General features: G+C 51.9%; 1 protein-coding gene and 3 non-coding genes across 4 annotated transcripts in view; 2 read left to right on the top strand and 2 right to left on the bottom strand.

The window, feature by feature from the left end:
• VAC14 (VAC14 component of PIKFYVE complex) overlaps nucleotides 1–16334 on the bottom strand; it is a 101331-nt gene that overhangs the window by 76410 nt on the left and 8587 nt on the right. Inside the window, exons 2-10 of the mRNA XM_045810292.2 lie at nucleotides 12972–13122; nucleotides 12508–12675; nucleotides 11405–11467; nucleotides 10545–10652; nucleotides 9911–10020; nucleotides 9517–9623; nucleotides 8442–8576; nucleotides 7790–7942; nucleotides 862–925 (exon numbers count right to left, since the gene is read on the bottom strand). Coding sequence (XP_045666248.1) covers nucleotides 862–925; nucleotides 7790–7942; nucleotides 8442–8576; nucleotides 9517–9623; nucleotides 9911–10020; nucleotides 10545–10652; nucleotides 11405–11467; nucleotides 12508–12675; nucleotides 12972–13122 — 1059 coding nt within the window. The remainder of the gene's footprint in view (nucleotides 1–861; nucleotides 926–7789; nucleotides 7943–8441; nucleotides 8577–9516; nucleotides 9624–9910; nucleotides 10021–10544; nucleotides 10653–11404; nucleotides 11468–12507; nucleotides 12676–12971; nucleotides 13123–16334) is intronic.
• TRNAG-GCC (transfer RNA glycine (anticodon GCC)) lies at nucleotides 6410–6480 on the bottom strand. Its single transcript has one exon. It is a non-coding gene; the product is annotated as a tRNA-Gly (tRNA).
• TRNAG-GCC (transfer RNA glycine (anticodon GCC)) lies at nucleotides 15085–15155 on the top strand. The gene has a single exon. It is a non-coding gene; the product is annotated as a tRNA-Gly (tRNA).
• TRNAG-GCC (transfer RNA glycine (anticodon GCC)) lies at nucleotides 15741–15811 on the top strand. Its single transcript has one exon. It is a non-coding gene; the product is annotated as a tRNA-Gly (tRNA).

The raw sequence follows: 16334 nt of genomic DNA, 5'->3' as shown, positions 1-16334 counted from the left end.
GTTGAGTTCAGAGGGAAGAAACCCGCTGCAGAAGAACGCCATCCATTGCAGCCCCACAGAAAAACTGACACAGGGCGAGTCCAGGGGACTTGGGACAGGGACAGAATGGCGAGAACTCCCTCTCCAGGGGAATGCCATCACCCTGCACACAGTATGTAGGGCACTGCGAGGAAGGGAACGCTCTCGCTGCTTGGCCTGCACTGCCCCCACGTGGAAGGCTGCGCTATGACAGCTGACCTGGCGCCCGGGAGAGGAGCGCTCTTGCTGCCTACCATCCGACGCTCCGACTCTTGGACTCCCGGACGGCCTTCTCCTTGTCAGTCCTGTCAGCCCCACGTTCTCCTGACAAGCAAAAGTCCTGGGCAAAGGCGTCTGTGTCTGCCTGTAGCCACCACGCGCTGGTTATACTTTTACGACTTGTACTGACTGACCTCCAGCAGCTTCTTTTTTTTTTTTTTTAAAGATTTTATTTATTCATTCGACAGAGATAGAGACAGCCAGCGAGAGAGGGAACACAAGCAGGGGGAGTGGGAGAGGAAGAAGCAGGCTCATAGCAGAGGAGCCTGACGTGGGGCTCGATCCCATAACGCCTGGATCACGCCCTGAGCCGAAGGCAGACGCTTAACCGCCGTGCCACCCAGGAGCCCCCCTCCAGCAGCTTCTAATCCCTCCCCATGGCTGCTCGTCCGTCAGAACTGGGGGGACTGGGTTTGCTGAGAGTCCTTCAGATTCCCTCACCAGGCACCTCCCGTGCCCCATCTGGAGACCTTACCCTGGGTCTTCCCTGCAGTTTCCTGCACCCAGGGAAGATCTAGGCCACTTGCTTTCTATCAACACCTGTGGCCGGCACAAACCACTTACCCGGCTGGCACGAAGACACTGCTGCTGCTACTGAAGCTGGCATCACGAGAACCATCGGGGCCTCCTGGGGACAGTGAGAGGAACACGGCGTCATGCCAAAGGGTCTTTGGAGTGAATGGGATCCCCGCGGTGGGGACACAGACGCTATAGTTTCCCACACCTTGATTCTGGCTCTTGAAAAGGACTGTGGCTCGGGAGCCCCGAGGACACAATGCCACTCATTCCCCAAAACCTTCTGGAGAGCACCCATGCTTGTAAGTTTCTAGGCACAGCGATCTCAAGAGGAGGACGACACCCATGCTCACACATCTGGGAAATCTCAGAAGTGACCGCTGGCCCGAGGGCAGCGGATGTTACAAACCACTCCTGGGACAGTCCACATCATTAGCCACCAGGGAAATGGAATCAAAGCTGCCAGGAGGCACCATTTCACACCCACTAGGGGGGCTAAAACAAAGACACAGTAAGTGCTGTGAGGCTGTGGAGAGACCCCGGGCCCTGCGGGTGGGGCTGTAAAAGGTGCGGATGCTCTGGCAAACAGCCTGGCAGTTCCCTAAGGCCTCAAGCAGTTACCCTATGACCCGGCAGCGCCACTCCTAGAGACAGAGCCCAGAGAAAAGGACGCTTCTGTCCACACCGGAACCGCACGCCACATTCAGAACAATCCAGCTGTCTACCAGCTGATGAATGGATCAATAAAATGTGTTAGCGCCGTACAATGGACTATTATTCCGCAATCACACGGCGTGAAGTACTGGTGTGTGTTAAGATACGGATGAACACTGAAAATACGCCAAAGGAAAGAAGCTGGCCGCAAAAGCCCACATATTGTAGAGTTCCATTCGTATGAAATGTCCAGAATGGGCAGATCTGTAGCGGCAGAAGGTAGAAGAGAGGTTGCCCAGAGCTAGAGGTAAGAGGCTGTGATACCCATTTTCTTAAATTAAAAAAAGCAAAGCAAAAACAAAAACCTTTTTATTCTGAAATAATTTTAGATTTATGAAAAGTTGCAAAAATAGCACAGAATTCTGTTTACCCTTCACCCTGCTGCTCCTACCGTTAACATCATACGTTACTAAACCATGAAAGTAGCACTGATACAAGACTACTAACAAAACTAGAGACCTAATTAGAATGTCACCGGTTTTTCCATTCATGCCTTTTGTTCCAGGACCATTCCGCAGGCTTTCCTTATTTCATGAACTCGGTATCATTGAAGCCTTGGTCGGTTACTCTACAGAATGTGCTGCCACTTGGATTGGTCGCGTGTTTTCTCATGATTAGGTTGAGGTTACACGTTTCTGGAAGAATGCCACCAAAGTGATACGCCTTCTCAGCACATCACGTCAGGGGTACATGATGTCTGTCTTGTTGCTAACCTTACTATCTGATTGTGGTAGGGTCTGCTGGGTTTCCCTCCTGTGAGTTACTCGTCTCCTTTTTGTAATCAGGAAATATCTTAAGACATAAGACTAGAAAAATATCCAGTTTCTTCCTCAAACATTCCCCTGCTGATCTTGGCATCCATTGGTGGATCTGTAATAATTATTACTATGGAGTTTCCCTAATGGTGATTTTCTGTTTTCCTCTGTCCTTCCACATTTATTAACTGGAATTCTTCTACAGGGAAAAGCTGTCCCTTCCCATCCATCTGTCCATCCATATAATTATGGGCCCATGTACATATATTTTATTCTGTGGATTACAAATTAACACTATCGTTATTTATATATTGTGGTTCAAATGGTACCAGCCTTGACCTCTTAGAAGTTTTAAATTATACAAGTAAAATATATTCTCATTCTAAAAATTATAAGCAAAGAAAGTATGGCCCATCTCTACCTAAACTTCAATCTTACTTTGCTCTGTGTGCAGGTAACTACTTTAGTGGTTAGGCGAGTATCCCTCTCCAACTTTTGCTTTCCTTCTTTTTGTTCTGTAACATAAATGGAATCACAGATATTTTCTGCAATTTTTTTTTAACTTTATACTATGTCTTAAAGCAGTGTTATTCCTTTGGACCACGGGACACCCCCCAATCCCAAGGTAAAGAGGGCCTTGATTTCCATGTTGAACAGAAAGGCTCTGAGCTGTTGCCTGTCTCCTCTAGTCCCAGAGGCCCTATAAGGGATGGGGCACAACTTGGTAGGGACAGGTGTGGGCTGGGCCTGATGGAACACATCTGGGCCCAAAGGGGAGGAGGACCTTCCAGAAACACGCACGTCTGTAGATGAAATGACCCAATGTCAGAAATAGGCTTCAAATCAATTTAAACTGTTTCCTAACTTTCACTCTTCTGCCTCCCCCATGCACCTTTCTGTGTGAGCGCATTTTTCCAGGATCCCATGTGGGAGTCCTGCTGGGGGAAGGGTCAGGTGTTTCATATTTTAATCCATACTGATAAGCTGCTCTTTAGGAAGGTTCTACCAATAGCAAATGCACTTCAGGAACAGAGGGGCAGTCGATCCCGGGGAAGCCTCACACAGGGATATTAGTAATCTTTTACATTTTTGCCAAGTTGATGAGTAGAAATGGTACGTTGTTTTACTCTGCAATGCCCCCATTCCCAGCCTAGCTGTGCATCTGTGGCTTCCCTTTTCGTATTACTCCCTCCTCAGAGAACCAGGGTGCACACAGCACTAGCGGCACAGACTCCGAGCCCTCGGGCCGAAGTCTGAGCCCGGACTCCCCTACTTACTGGCTGTGTGACCTTGGGCAGCTTGCCTGACTTCGCTTCCTGTCCCTCACCTGTATGATGGGGTAGCTGGTGCTTCCCACACAGGTTTGTTAGGACAGTATGTGAGCTCACATCTGTTAGGTGTTCAAAGTAAAGGCCTTCCCTATGTTTCTATTTATTTCCTAAGGACAAATTCTTAAACGTTTATGGCTTCTGACACATACTGCCGAATGTATCTACCAGACAATGTATTTCACTTGTTTACTCTCTGCCTCCCGCACTAGGAAGGCTTCTTCCCCCCCAAATCTCTACAGGGGACATGTATTTCCTTTATAATCAGAGTAAAATATTGGGGTAGGGTAGGGGCTGAATGGAAGCTAAGGAGAAGGAGAAGATTCAGTTCAAATGACTGCCATGGACCTGGCTTGGAGCCCCCAGTCCTCTGTGACCACATGCAGGGCCACGGGATTCATCCACTGTGGGTCTGCCCCTGAGCTCATGAAGGCAGGACCTGGGTCTGATTCACCTGCATCTGCAGGGTCCATAGAAGCTGCTGATACACCCAGACCTATCAAAGCCTAGCAAATGGATGGATTCCATTGCACGTCCATCACCAGTGATTGTCAGCCCTCTCCTGGAAGCCCTATCTACAGCTTTGCCCTTCACCTGCCACATGAATTTCTATCCCTGATCCTCTATGGTCCCTCATTTAGGACCTACCAGGGGCCCATTACCATCTAGGAAAGGCTTGTGATAAAAAAATAAGGACTCAAAAGCCCTTCCCTGAGAATCTTGCTAAGTAGATGCATATGTGATATGCATATATCAAAACAATTTGACACGAAAGCACCTGTTCCTGAGAGTGTCTGGACTTAGCCATGTGCTAAAAGCTTTATAAGCAAAAATCTCGTCTAAAACTCACCATCACTCTATAGGTTTGATGTTATTATTGTTATCCTTATTTAACAAATAAGGAATCTGAGGCTTAAAAAGGCTCAGTGCCTTGTCCAAGGGCAACATAAAGCAAGTTAACAAAGCCAGGACTCACCAGCAGGCCGCTCTGATCCCAGAATCTAGGCCAGGACACTTGAGACAGTCAGGTAGCATCGTGGAGGGGAAGAGGGAGCACACATCAAGAGCCGCAGGAACTTGGAGCAAGGATACTGCATTATGGACCCCTGAAGTGGCAGGGCCAAGGGGAAGCCAGAACAAGTGGGGAGGGGCTAGGAACAGTGTGGCACAGAAGAGGCCCCGCGCTCAGAGGTGAGGGCGAAGCGCACGCGTGCACATGTACGCTCACACACAGAAGGCCTGGCTGACAAGCCTCGTCAGGGGTCTTGCCTCCCCAGAGGGAGATGAGGCAGGAGGTTCCTGCCTTTGGCCAGGTGACCAAGGCTGGAACAGCGGAACGAAACAGGAATAAGAAAAAGCACCCGAGGCTGGGAAGAACCTGTGGACTTGACCAGCTGAATCACTGCCGTCTGCTGGCTTGCTGAGGCCTTCCTGGCCCTTTGGTAGAGCAGTGGTTACAAGCTGAGCATGTCTCCAGTAGAGGTGGAGCCCCCAGATTAGCTGTCATCATCTCCAGGAACTACTATAAACCAAGCTTCGCATCTGCTGAAATGCCGTTTACGAGGCAGTAAAAGCCAGAGCCAAGCTGCCTGAGCGTATCCCGGGCTCGCATGGGAGTCTCCGAAGCAGGGAGCTGTTTCAAGAGCGCTTAGGAAAATGATCTAAAAAAGTAAAAGAAGCTGCATTGGCTGGCAATGGTACCCCGGTTTCTGGCAGGCCAGGACACTACTGCTGAACCCCCAGTGCTCCAGCTGGGGTTTTTAGCAGCTGCCACGACCTGCAGAATACAGTGGTTCCTTCCCACAGGGCCTAACTTGTTGCCACATAAGCAGAAAGGGTGAGGTAGGTGCTGCTGGGTTCCACTCTGGGGGAAGGGGCAAGAACTCTATTTAAAAAATTCAGACATATTTCAGGTAACATAAAACTCACTATTTTAAAGCATACAACTGGGTGATTTTTTTGTAAATCCACAAAGTTATGTAAGCATCACCACTACTTAATTCTAGAACATCTCCATCACCCCCCAAAGAAACCAGGTATCCAATTCCCTCTTTCCCTCCAGCTCAGCAACCATTATTCTACTTTCTGACTCAAAGGATTAAGAGGCACTAACTTTTAGGGGGGCGCCTGGGTGGCACAGCGGTTAAGCGTCTGCCTTCGGCTCAGGGCGTGATCCCGGCGTTACAGGATCGAGCCCCACATCAGGCTCCTCCGCTATGAGCCTGCTTCTTCCTCTCCCACTCCCCCTGCTTGTGTTCCCTCTCTCGCTGGCTGTCTCTATCTCTGTCAAATAAATGAATAAAATCTTAAAAAAAAAAAAAAAAAAAGAGGCACTAACTTTTAAAGTCAGCATAAAATATTCAAAACTTCTGCATGCTGCAACTTGTCAAGCCAAAAACAAAACTAAGCAAAACAAAACAAAAACCAAAAGAAGCCATCCCACAAACAAAAAACAGCAGGATGTGGGATTATATAAACCGTATGATCTCTTATACATGGAAATATCGATACGGATACGGAAAACGTATGTTATATGTTACGTGTACACAACAGAAAAAATATGCCGAGATTACACTAATTGCCTGTGGTGGGGACTACTTTCCAAATTTTCTAAAATGAGAATAAAAAAATGAAAAGATAATAAAATACTTATACGTCAGTGAAAGTTCACAAAACAGGTCTATCCCTGAGATTCTTCTAGTTTCTCCTAGTAAGAAAGCTCCAGCCTTGAGAGGCCCACACTAACTTTATGTCCCCAAGTTTTCTTTTTCAAGGAGCTGCCAAAAAGGTTTCAGCCGCTGCATTGGCCGGGAATCGAACCCGGGCCTCCCGCGTGGCAGGCGAGAATTCTACCACTGAACCACCAATGCTCCACTTGAGGGCTGCTGTGCCTCCAGCTGTTTTGGGGCTCTTGCTCACCAAAGCTACGCACAGCTGTAACCCGACACCTGAGCTGCTCCACAGGGAATGCTGCTGCTTCTGGCAGCCAAAGCCAGGACAGGACGCCTGTGGGGCTCATGTGCCTGACACAGGGCTCAGATGTTCAAGAGAAGTCGGAGAATGGCAACGGGAGAAAATGCTTAGGAATTCTTTTGGCTCCTGGAACTCAGGTCCAGACCTGAGTCTGTCAGCCTTAAAAATGTGGGTAAGTTCTGCATCAATTTACGCTCTGGCTGACTCTGCAAAGGTAAATACCACCCCGAAGCTGATCAGAGCCCTCCTACTGAGAATAGAGGCCCCTTAATAAAAAAAAAGAGTTCCCAGAGTCCATAGTCTCTCATGCTTCATTCCCCCTTGTGATTACCCCCCCCCCCCTTTCTTTATCCCTTTCTTCCCCTACCGATCTGGGAAACAAACTGAGGGCTTCAGAAGGGAGGGGGGTGGGGGAATGGGATAGACTGGTGATGGGTAGTAAGGAGGGCACGTATTGCATAGTGCACTGGGTGTTATATGCAACTAATGAATCATCAAACTTTGCATCAGAAACCAGGGATGTACTGTATGGTGATTAACATAATATAATAAAAAAACATTAAAAAAAAAAGAAGAGTTCTACCCAACATCTAGAGAGTCAAAGTCCAGACTCTAATTGACATAAGAGTGGTTTACTTCATGTTATGGAGAAATAAGACAATACTGCTGAAAGAGTCTGAAAGGACGGCAGGGCCATCTCATTTTGCAAAGACACTGACTGGGGCGGTAGAGCCCCCCACGACTGAATAAGCTGCATCTGCAGCTTTCTTAGCCTTCTCCCCTGAGCACCTGGCACAGTCGAGGCGGCCGGCTTCCGGGCAGCCAGACGTCTACAGCCAAGATTCACGTGAGCCCGGCAAGCTGTACTCCTCTGCCAGGCTTCCCACATTGAAAACAACTCTTTTCTGTAGCCGGACACAGAAAATGATTTTAAAAAGGCTTAATGCTCTTTGAGGCAGTTAGGGTTAAGAGCAGGGTTTCTGGAAGCAGACTGCCAGAGTTCACATCCCAGTTCTGCCAGATCCCGGCTGTGTCACCAGTCTTCCCTGTGACCATCTGTAGAATGGGAGAAGAGCAACTCCCACCTCATTGGGTAGTTACCAGAATTAAATGAAGTAACATTTGGGAAGTAGCCTTGGCTGGTTAAGTGAGGCCCCATGTCAAGTCACCCCGGGAGGTGAGGGGCGGGAGGCAGAGCCTACTCACCACTGGCTGTCCCTTCCTGCTTGGCCAGGGAGTCATCGGGGTTGGGCTCCACCTGCCTCTGCGCCACGGGCTTCAGCTCGTCAGGCTCGTCATCCTCAGGGGTGACCAGCTTCATCAGGCTTTGGTTACACACGTTGGCCACCTCCTTGATGCCTGAGTCCACTGATGTAAGGAGTAGCCCCACCCAGGGGGTGTTACCTAAACCTGATGTCACTGGCATTGGTCAGGGCCTTGGTCCCCACCCCCCCCACCCCCCACCCCCGCTGAGGTGGATTAGCGGGCAGTCTGCACTGAGTTCCTGTGAAATGCTCCTGTCTTCTCGTAGGACCCTTCCTGGTGGGCTTCCTACCAAAAGGATTCCCCACCCGAGACAGGGCAGTGTGAGCTCAGCGGCTTGGAACCGTGGGACCTGGGACAGCTGCTCCAGATCTGTAAGTAACCAGGCAAGGTCTGGGGACAATGGTGTTAGCGCCATGTCCCTGGTGCCACCCTAGTGCTGTGTCCTGCTCCGCTACTTGCTCCCCAGGTGCTAGGGGCTATCTGGAGCTGTGAAGGATCCTAAGGGAACCCCCACTGCCCCACACCGGGGTCCCGCAACTTCACAGCCTCCTTTGGGGCTGCTCTGGTTTCCCCTCTTCACAGCGAAGGATACTTTTCTTGCGGTCATCGTAGGCCAGGCAGGGCAAGACAGCAGTCAGGATTCCAGAAGAGTAGGGCAACATCACCCGACCAGCCAGCTGGATGAACTCCCGCATCCAGCACATGGCCGTCAGCTGGATCAGGTCATCTGGAAGAGGAATTGGTGGGTTCCAGGAGGGTCAGCACGAGCAGCCAGAATGCTTCCTCCCGCTGACCATGCCCAGAGGAAGGGATTGGAGGGGACCCGAGGGCCTGCATTGCTTCTAGCCTCACTGATACGCTCTCACCTTCCAAAGATACACACAGGTGCCAGGTTGGGAAGGAACGACAATCTTGTAGCAGATATAAGAAGAGTGGCCATGATTCTCTACCCTCTGCACCCAGAAAGGGGCTCCACTGCTCCTCTCATCAAAGGGTGAATTCACTTCCCCACTGCTTGAATCTGGGCTGGTCTTCCTACTGTGGCCACAGAAGGTGTAAGAAGTGAAGGTGTGGCTGGTTCAAGCCCAGGCCTCCAGGGGCCTTGCTCCCCTCTACCACATGTCTTGGGACCTCACTGATGCCGTATGAATGCATCTGGGTTAGCAGGCTGGATGATGAGACACATGCACCAACGGTCCCTACTTCCCAGGTGACAGCCGGTTAAGTGGCAGACATGAGGAAGGCCACTCAGCAGCCTTAGATGACCCTTCGGCTGACTGCAGGTGCATCATCAAGTGCAGCCAAGCCTGGCCAAGGTGAACAGAGCCACCTCGTGACCTACAGACTCCTGACCGACAAAAAGCAGCTATGTGAGGCAGTCATGTTTTGTGGTGGTTGGATATGAACAGAAGCTCCTGGGTACACAGTCCCAACCTGCACTTCAATTCATAGTGAAATGCCAAGCTTCCCAGCAAGAGGGTCTCCAGACCTTACTGCAGGGTCAGACCAAGCACAAGGGCCTAGACAGTGATGGAGGAGCTGAATCTCTCTCCCGCAAGGACACACCACTGCACCGGCCCGGGGCCAGCGGCTGCGGGTTTGTGCTCCGACCAGGGCTCTTGCTGCTTCTGCGGAGGTGGCGGTGGCCGCGGGGCCGTCATACGCACCTGTGGTCTGGCAGTGGATCACCAGGATGTTGGCCATCTCCGCAAACTTCACACTGGAGGGATTCTTCTTAATTTCTTTCAAGAACTCTCCAAGGACCACCTCACACCTACCAACGAGAGAAGAAGAAGGAAAACAGCACATATGAGCCAGGGCTGGAGGAGCCTCTGCCGCCCCCGCTTCTGCTCCGGGTGGGCCACCGAGAGGGGACTACACTTGGCAGTTGCTTGATGGCTATTTTCCAGAGACTGGGGGCTGATGAGCTCTTTGCTCCTCAAGGCATGAAGCACAGGAGCCAGGACGAAGAGAGTGAACTTACTCTCCTGCGGCCGCCGTCTGCTGGGTGTGGGGTGCGTGTGCGCACTGAGCAGCTGCCCGCCCCCTCCCTCCACTCACATTTTCCGAATCTCTTTGCCGTTGTCGCCCAGGATCTGGAAGAGCCCATCCAGGATCTCCGGCAAATAATCCAGCAGGTTGATGTCTGGCACGGACTCCAGAACCAGAATCTGACCCAGGGAAAGAGACCAGGAGGGAAAGTTACACCAGCCTGGGAACCTTCGTCTCCTCCTCACCAGTACCCTGGGACTGGGCAGGGAGAAGGCGGCCCTGCTGACGTAGCGTTTCATGGTGCTACAGGCGCCCCCGGCAGGTGGGGCTTTTGTTAAATGTGCGGGAGAATGGTGACTTGGCTCCAAGGAGACTTTGATGTCACAGGGAGAAGGGAAGCACGGGGTAGGACAGACAAGGCTCGAAGAGGTAGGGCTGCTGAGAGTAGCACCCCTGGCTTCAAAGAGACATTGGGGTGTTTCCCGGGACAAGGAAAGAACTGTATCATTGGGGGCAAAGATGATGTGCTTTGCGGCAGAATGGAATACACGTGTTTCAGATTACCTGATGTCACTGGCTGTTAGAGGGATAACAATGAGGCTCCTCTCAGCCACAGGAACCACCCAGGGTGTGATAGAGGGCAGATTTTACTAAACTAGAGGCTCCTTATGGCTGGAGAAACTGTCGTGGGGCTGGCCCTTACCCAGGAGATGATGAACTGCCGGGCGTACTGGTTATTGGAGTAAATCCTCTCCCGCAACAAAGGGATGAAGCCCACCAGGTCAAACTTGTTGCTCTCCGTCACGATGTCCTGTGGATCAAAGGCATGTGAGCTGCCGAAAGCCAGAAGCCAAGGGCAGCCTGACCTGACGGAATTATCGGCTCAGGGCTAGCCCCAGGGGTCAGGTAGCCAGAGAAGGAAATGAGGGCTCGTATTATGTAGGAGAGGTCTCGGAGCAACCACTCTCTCACAGGCCAAAGGACAAGCAAAAATGCTGGAGTAAAAGCAGGAATCAGAGCCGAGGACTCATACGGCAAAACCCTCCATCTGGATCAAATGCCCTGGTGGGCTTAGCATCAGCAGCCGCCTGTCCCTGGGAGCAGGGTGGGAATGGGAGGTGATGGGCACTCTCCTTTGGCCTAGGTGGAGCTAGCACGAGGGGATGTCTGGGGTGACAAAATGTTTCTGTATTTTGATTCTGCTGGTGACATAAATCTGTACACTTGTCATAGAACCGTACACCTGGGGCACCTGGGGGGCTCAGTCAGTTAAGCGGCTGCCTTTGGCTCACGTCATGATCCCAGGGTCCTGGGATCGAGTCCCACATCGGGCTCCCTGCTCAGCAGGGAGTCTGCTTCTCCCTCTCCCTCTGCCCCTCCCCCTGCTTGTGCCATCAAAAAATATATAAATAAAAAAGAACTGTAAACCAGAGTCATTTTTACTGTATGTAAATGAAAAAAATTTTAAACACTAGGAAAAGTGCCCCCAGGGATAGAATTTATAAGCTGTATAGACAGATGAAAGAGACAGATTCCAAAATAAAAGCAGAGACCAAGTACTACCTTTAAAAGGCGGTCTAGGAGCTCAGATCCACTTTTCACATTGGGGTCTGGGTCTGCAGCCAACTATGAGAGGTCCAGAAACAGAGAGACGGTTATAGTTAATATATGGGACCAGGCATCTACTGAAACCCCATAGAGCCAGGCCCTGGCACAGCTTGGACTATTGAACAGGCACCTTCTTTAAGGACTAAACTGAAGGAAGGTGAGGTAGGGGAGGGCAAAATGGAATGTGGCTGGGGAACGGAAATGCTTGGACTTCCTGTTCTGTGCAGGGACCCTGGCACGTGCTGCCATCAGGCCAGGTGGGGGGTTCCTATCAGCCTTCCTCAAGGGTTTCCTGTTCTAACATGTTGGGTCCTTTCTCCGCTCTGGGAGGTGGGGACCGAGGCAGCTGTGAAGCTGGCGCCCCGGAAACGACTGTGCTGGTCAGCAGGGCTGCAGAGCTTCGAGGCCATTCTGTGCCTGGAGGTGCGCCCCATGAGGCTGAGTGCGCTGACAACAATGGTGTGTTAGGGGTTCCTCGGCCTTTGTAAGTAGAGCTTTTTCTAGAGCTTACGGGCTAGTGCTCCCCTCAGAGGAGAAATACAGTCTGTACTATGGATTCACTTCACTTTCTACAAGGGAGGTTAGGGCTTTTCAAACTATGTGTTTCCCCTGCGCTCTGTGGTAGATTGACACTTTCACAAACTGCGATAAAAATCAATTAATAGAGGGGCGCCTGGGTGGCACAGCGGTTAATCGTCTGCCTTCGGCTCAGGGCGTGATCCCGGCGTTATGGGATCGAGCCCCACGTCAGGCTCCTCTGCTATGAGCCTGCTTCTTCCTCTCCCACTCCCCCTGCTTGTGTTCCCTCTCTCACTGGCTGTCTCTATCTCTGTTAAATAAATTAAAAAAATCTTTAAAAAAAAATCAATTAATAGAGAAATGGAAAAAAAAATCAAATGTCCATATAAGGCCATCGGAGAAAATGATGATGAGACTGAACAGACCAGTGGCCCCAGCAGGCCTGTGTCTATCTGCTCTGCCTGCACTGAGAGCAGGGGCCCCAGGGCTCCCGCGCGTGGACCGGGCAGGCTCAGGCTGGCCGCAGGAGGGGCAGTCACCTTGCTGAGCCCGTCGAAGAGCACGTTGAAGTGGGGCAGCACGGCGCCGCGGGCCACCTTGACGATGTTGTACAGCGCCTCGCACGCGTAGTAGCGCAGCCGGCTGTCCGCATCATTGAAGCAGGTCAGCACCGGCTCGATGAGCTCCTTCAGGTACAGCCCCGAGTCCTGCAGCGGGGCAGGAGGAGAGACCACTCAAGGCGGGCCAGGCCGTGGGCCCCCAGCCACCCGTCCCAGCGGACATCCCGGCTCCCCTGGAGAGGCTCAGGCCTTTGTGTGAGGGCCGGCCTAAAGCAAGTCGGCCCCCGGGCCAGGGCCCACGCCTCGGGACAAGGCCGCAGGGCTGCAAAGCCAGCTGTGCTGGTCTCAGCTGTGGTGAGAACGGCAGTAAAGCACAAGTCTGCAGCGGCCTGCTGGGGCTGGGCAGTGAAAGTGAGGGCCACTGCTTCAGGAGAAAGGCCCACCTTGCCCAGTGCAATGGAGCAGGCGGCCAGGCCGATGAGGCCCCCCTTCCGGCTGTGGGGGTGCTGAGACAGGGCAAACTCCTGAGACAGGGTCTGGATCACATGCTTGATTTGCACGGTGTTGTTCTGGGCCACGAACTCCCGGACCAGCCTGGAGAGACAGGAGAGAGGGGCTGCAGGGCAGTCAGGTCAGGCTCCCCACCCCGCCCGGCTGCTGGTTCCAGGGCCGGGGATGTGGCAGGGAGATGACCTGTTTAGAAAGAGGAATCAGAAGTCCTGCATCTCAGGGTGGGCCTTTCCCAGTTCTGCTGCCGACTGGAAGGTACCGGCCGCGTCATGGTTCGTTCCCCTATTCTGGGTCACAGTCTCCCCTGTGTACAACAGAATGCGGAAGCAGAGCTACCTCACTTCTGGGAATCCGAGACAATGCAAGGGAATGTCTTGTTGGGGACCAAACACTGCAATGTGAGCAGCCGGTCAACCATCTTTATTCGACACTAGCTCGACCCTCCTATCCTGTAGCCGAGAGGTTGTGTGTGTCTGTGTCATCATTTCCAAAGATGGCGCTGAATCAGGTCCCAGTCCCGTGGGCAAGATCCACATACAAACAAGTAATTGTTGCAGTGTGGTGCAAGTGACACCACGGGAGCCAGAAAAATGCCACGCACTCATCTCCTTGGGCTGGACTGGAGGTGCTGTTGTGTCAGATCTGAAAAACACCCGGTGGCACTTTTCAGGTAAAGGGCAAGGCACAGGGGAGAGACTGACCAAAGGCAAAGAGCCCTGAAAAGACACAGTGTATTCAGAGAAGGACAGGAGTTTGGCCTGTGGATGGAGTGGCCAGGCAGTTCAAAGAAAGCAATCCAGTGACAGATTTCCAGCAATGGGATGACATGCTCAGATCTATGTTTTACTTAGGTATCTCTGGATACCTGGAGAGGCTGGGCTGCAGAGGGAGGCCCAGTTCCATCAGGGACCAGTCTCAGAGAACTGATCACCAGCTCCCAGATAACTGATGGGGCGCTATGGACTGGGTGTCAGGGACATCTTCCCAGAAGTGGGATTTCAGCTCAACCTTGAAGGAGGCAGGGAGAGAGAAGGAAACAGGGGTTTCCGCACAGGAGGAAATATAAGAGCCAAGGCGAGGAGGGGGATCTAGTCAAGCCTGTCTGGGGCCCCAGAGAATAGAGCAGCAGCGGGAGCTCTACCAGGACAGGCTGGCTATGGCCACTCTGGCCATCTCAGATTAGGGAGAAGGGATCTTGCAGCGTGGGTAACAGGGAAGCTTCTTAAGTTTCTGAAGAGCACAAGAAAAGAGTGTCTTGAGTTGTGAGATGGATGGAGCCCATCTCATCATCCAAGCGCGAGGGAGACTACTACCAGTGTAGCAGCCAAGGGGCCATCTACAAAATACAGACTTTTCAAAGCAGCTGCCTGGAATCACTAATTGCTTTGTGCCCATCATGGAGGGACCACTGCTCACCTGCTGCATAAATGGGGTCTCAAGTTGGCTCGAAAAATTTTAAGAATGGTTAAGTCCAAAAGGTATGAATTAGTCTACATGGTTCCGGCTCTATGTCAGGAACCTGCCAGTGATTAGAGCTGTTTAAAAACAAACATGCTGCCCTATGAGGCAATGACCACTCTTACAAAAAAGCTCTTCAATGAGAAGTTGACATGGTTTGATGAAGATTTAATACAGCAAGTCGTAGGCACCTATTCTGTGCTAAGCACTGGGAGCACAGTTGTGAACAAAATAGGCCTGGCTCCCAAGATGGTGGCTATGGGAGCAGGGATGGGTATTTCAGGAAGGTGGTGTACAAATGGACTGTGACGTGCCTCTTTGTTTGATCTTTACACTGGTGAAATTCCACCAAGCCTACCCCAGGGGGTTGAGGGCTATGGATGGACAAAGGGCCTCCAGGTGCAAGCTCAATGCCAGTTCCATAGGTCAGCCGCCTCCCCCCCCCCAACAGCCTAATAAGGCCCAGTAAAGATGGTTCTCTGTAAACCCTCCTGGCTTCCCAAACTGGACAAACTAGCCAGGCAAGGCACGGTGACCTGCCACAGCCCCTTGAGAAAAGCCCTGCAGATAGTGCAGAAAGCAGCTGGAGCATTGGTGGTTCAGTGGTAGAATTCTCGCCTGCCACGCGGGAGGCCCGGGTTCGATTCCCGGCCAATGCAGGGCTGCTCCTTTTGCCTTTTCCTGGCAGGCTTCCCCTCACACAGAGATCCTGCTGGAGGAGCCAATCCCCTCAACCATGCCAGCCTACAGCAGCCCAGGGCGCTGTGAATATGACCTCACTCCCCTGCTCAGTGAGCCAAGGAACACCAGCTGGGCTCTCCAGAGAGGCACTCTGGCTGTGGGGACCAAGGCCTTCACGCCCTCCACCAGTGAGGGATTCAGCCTGGCCAGTTTCTGGCGGGAAGCTGGGGTGAAACCTGAGAACTGTAAACAGCTCAGCACACAGTGAGCTTGGAACCGGGGGATCCACACATCCGAGGGGCAGAAAGTCATCCAAGTCTCCATGTGCTTTTCGCCCCGGAGGAGAGACTTGAGCTCTAGTTTCTGTCCTGCCATCTGAAGGCAAAGCAACTTCTCTCTCTCACACACACACCCTCTGCCTGGAGCCTAAGCATTCTGTTCTTGCAGCTGTGCTGATGTGGCAGCATCAGAGCCTGGCCTTATATTCTGTGAATCAGCACAGTGACAAGGAGGCTCAGGACAGGGGTTAAAGGGAGGTGCTCACACAGCTGCTCACAACTGGAGCATTGGTGGTTCAGTGGTAGAATTCTCGCCTGCCACGCGGGAGGCCCGGGTTCGATTCCCGGCCAATGCAAACAGCAAATTTTTTTTTAATCCCAGAAGACTGGATATGAGATTTCACACTGTCTAAGGAATATATGAATACAATCTGAGAACTGAAAATGACTTGTTTCTAGCTTGAGTTTTAAATATCTCTGACGAAAAATACTCAGTGTCTTGAATTCCACAAAAACATCTAGAACCTGTGTCTCCCTGTTCTTGAGGAGTCCAGGATATGGGGATCACCAAAGCCACTGAAAGCAGTTGGGCCTCCGACTCTGGCTGCCGAGACCACTCCTGAGGAAGCCAGGCCGTGTTTCTGCTCAGGACAAGTTAGAGCAGCACCCAGAGCAGGACCGGGCACATCCACGATGCCTCAGCAGGACATCTGCGGGAGACGTAGACGTGCCGGTGGCACAGGCCATCCCAGAACCATGGCCTCGCCGGCCTGCTTGTTTCAGGTCACAAATTGTTCCTGAGCACCTGGAAAGGGCACTTTCTTCTTCTGGAGCCAGCATATGGATGCGTTCCCTGTCACGAGGGGCTCTCTGCTGGGG

The sequence above is a fragment of the Ursus americanus genome, chromosome 21 (genome assembly GCF_024610735.1).
Source record: "Ursus americanus isolate L20-20 chromosome 21, mUrsAme1.1.p, whole genome shotgun sequence".
NCBI lineage: Eukaryota > Metazoa > Chordata > Mammalia > Carnivora > Ursidae > Ursus > Ursus americanus.
This window is presented reverse-complemented; position numbering and strand designations above follow the sequence as displayed.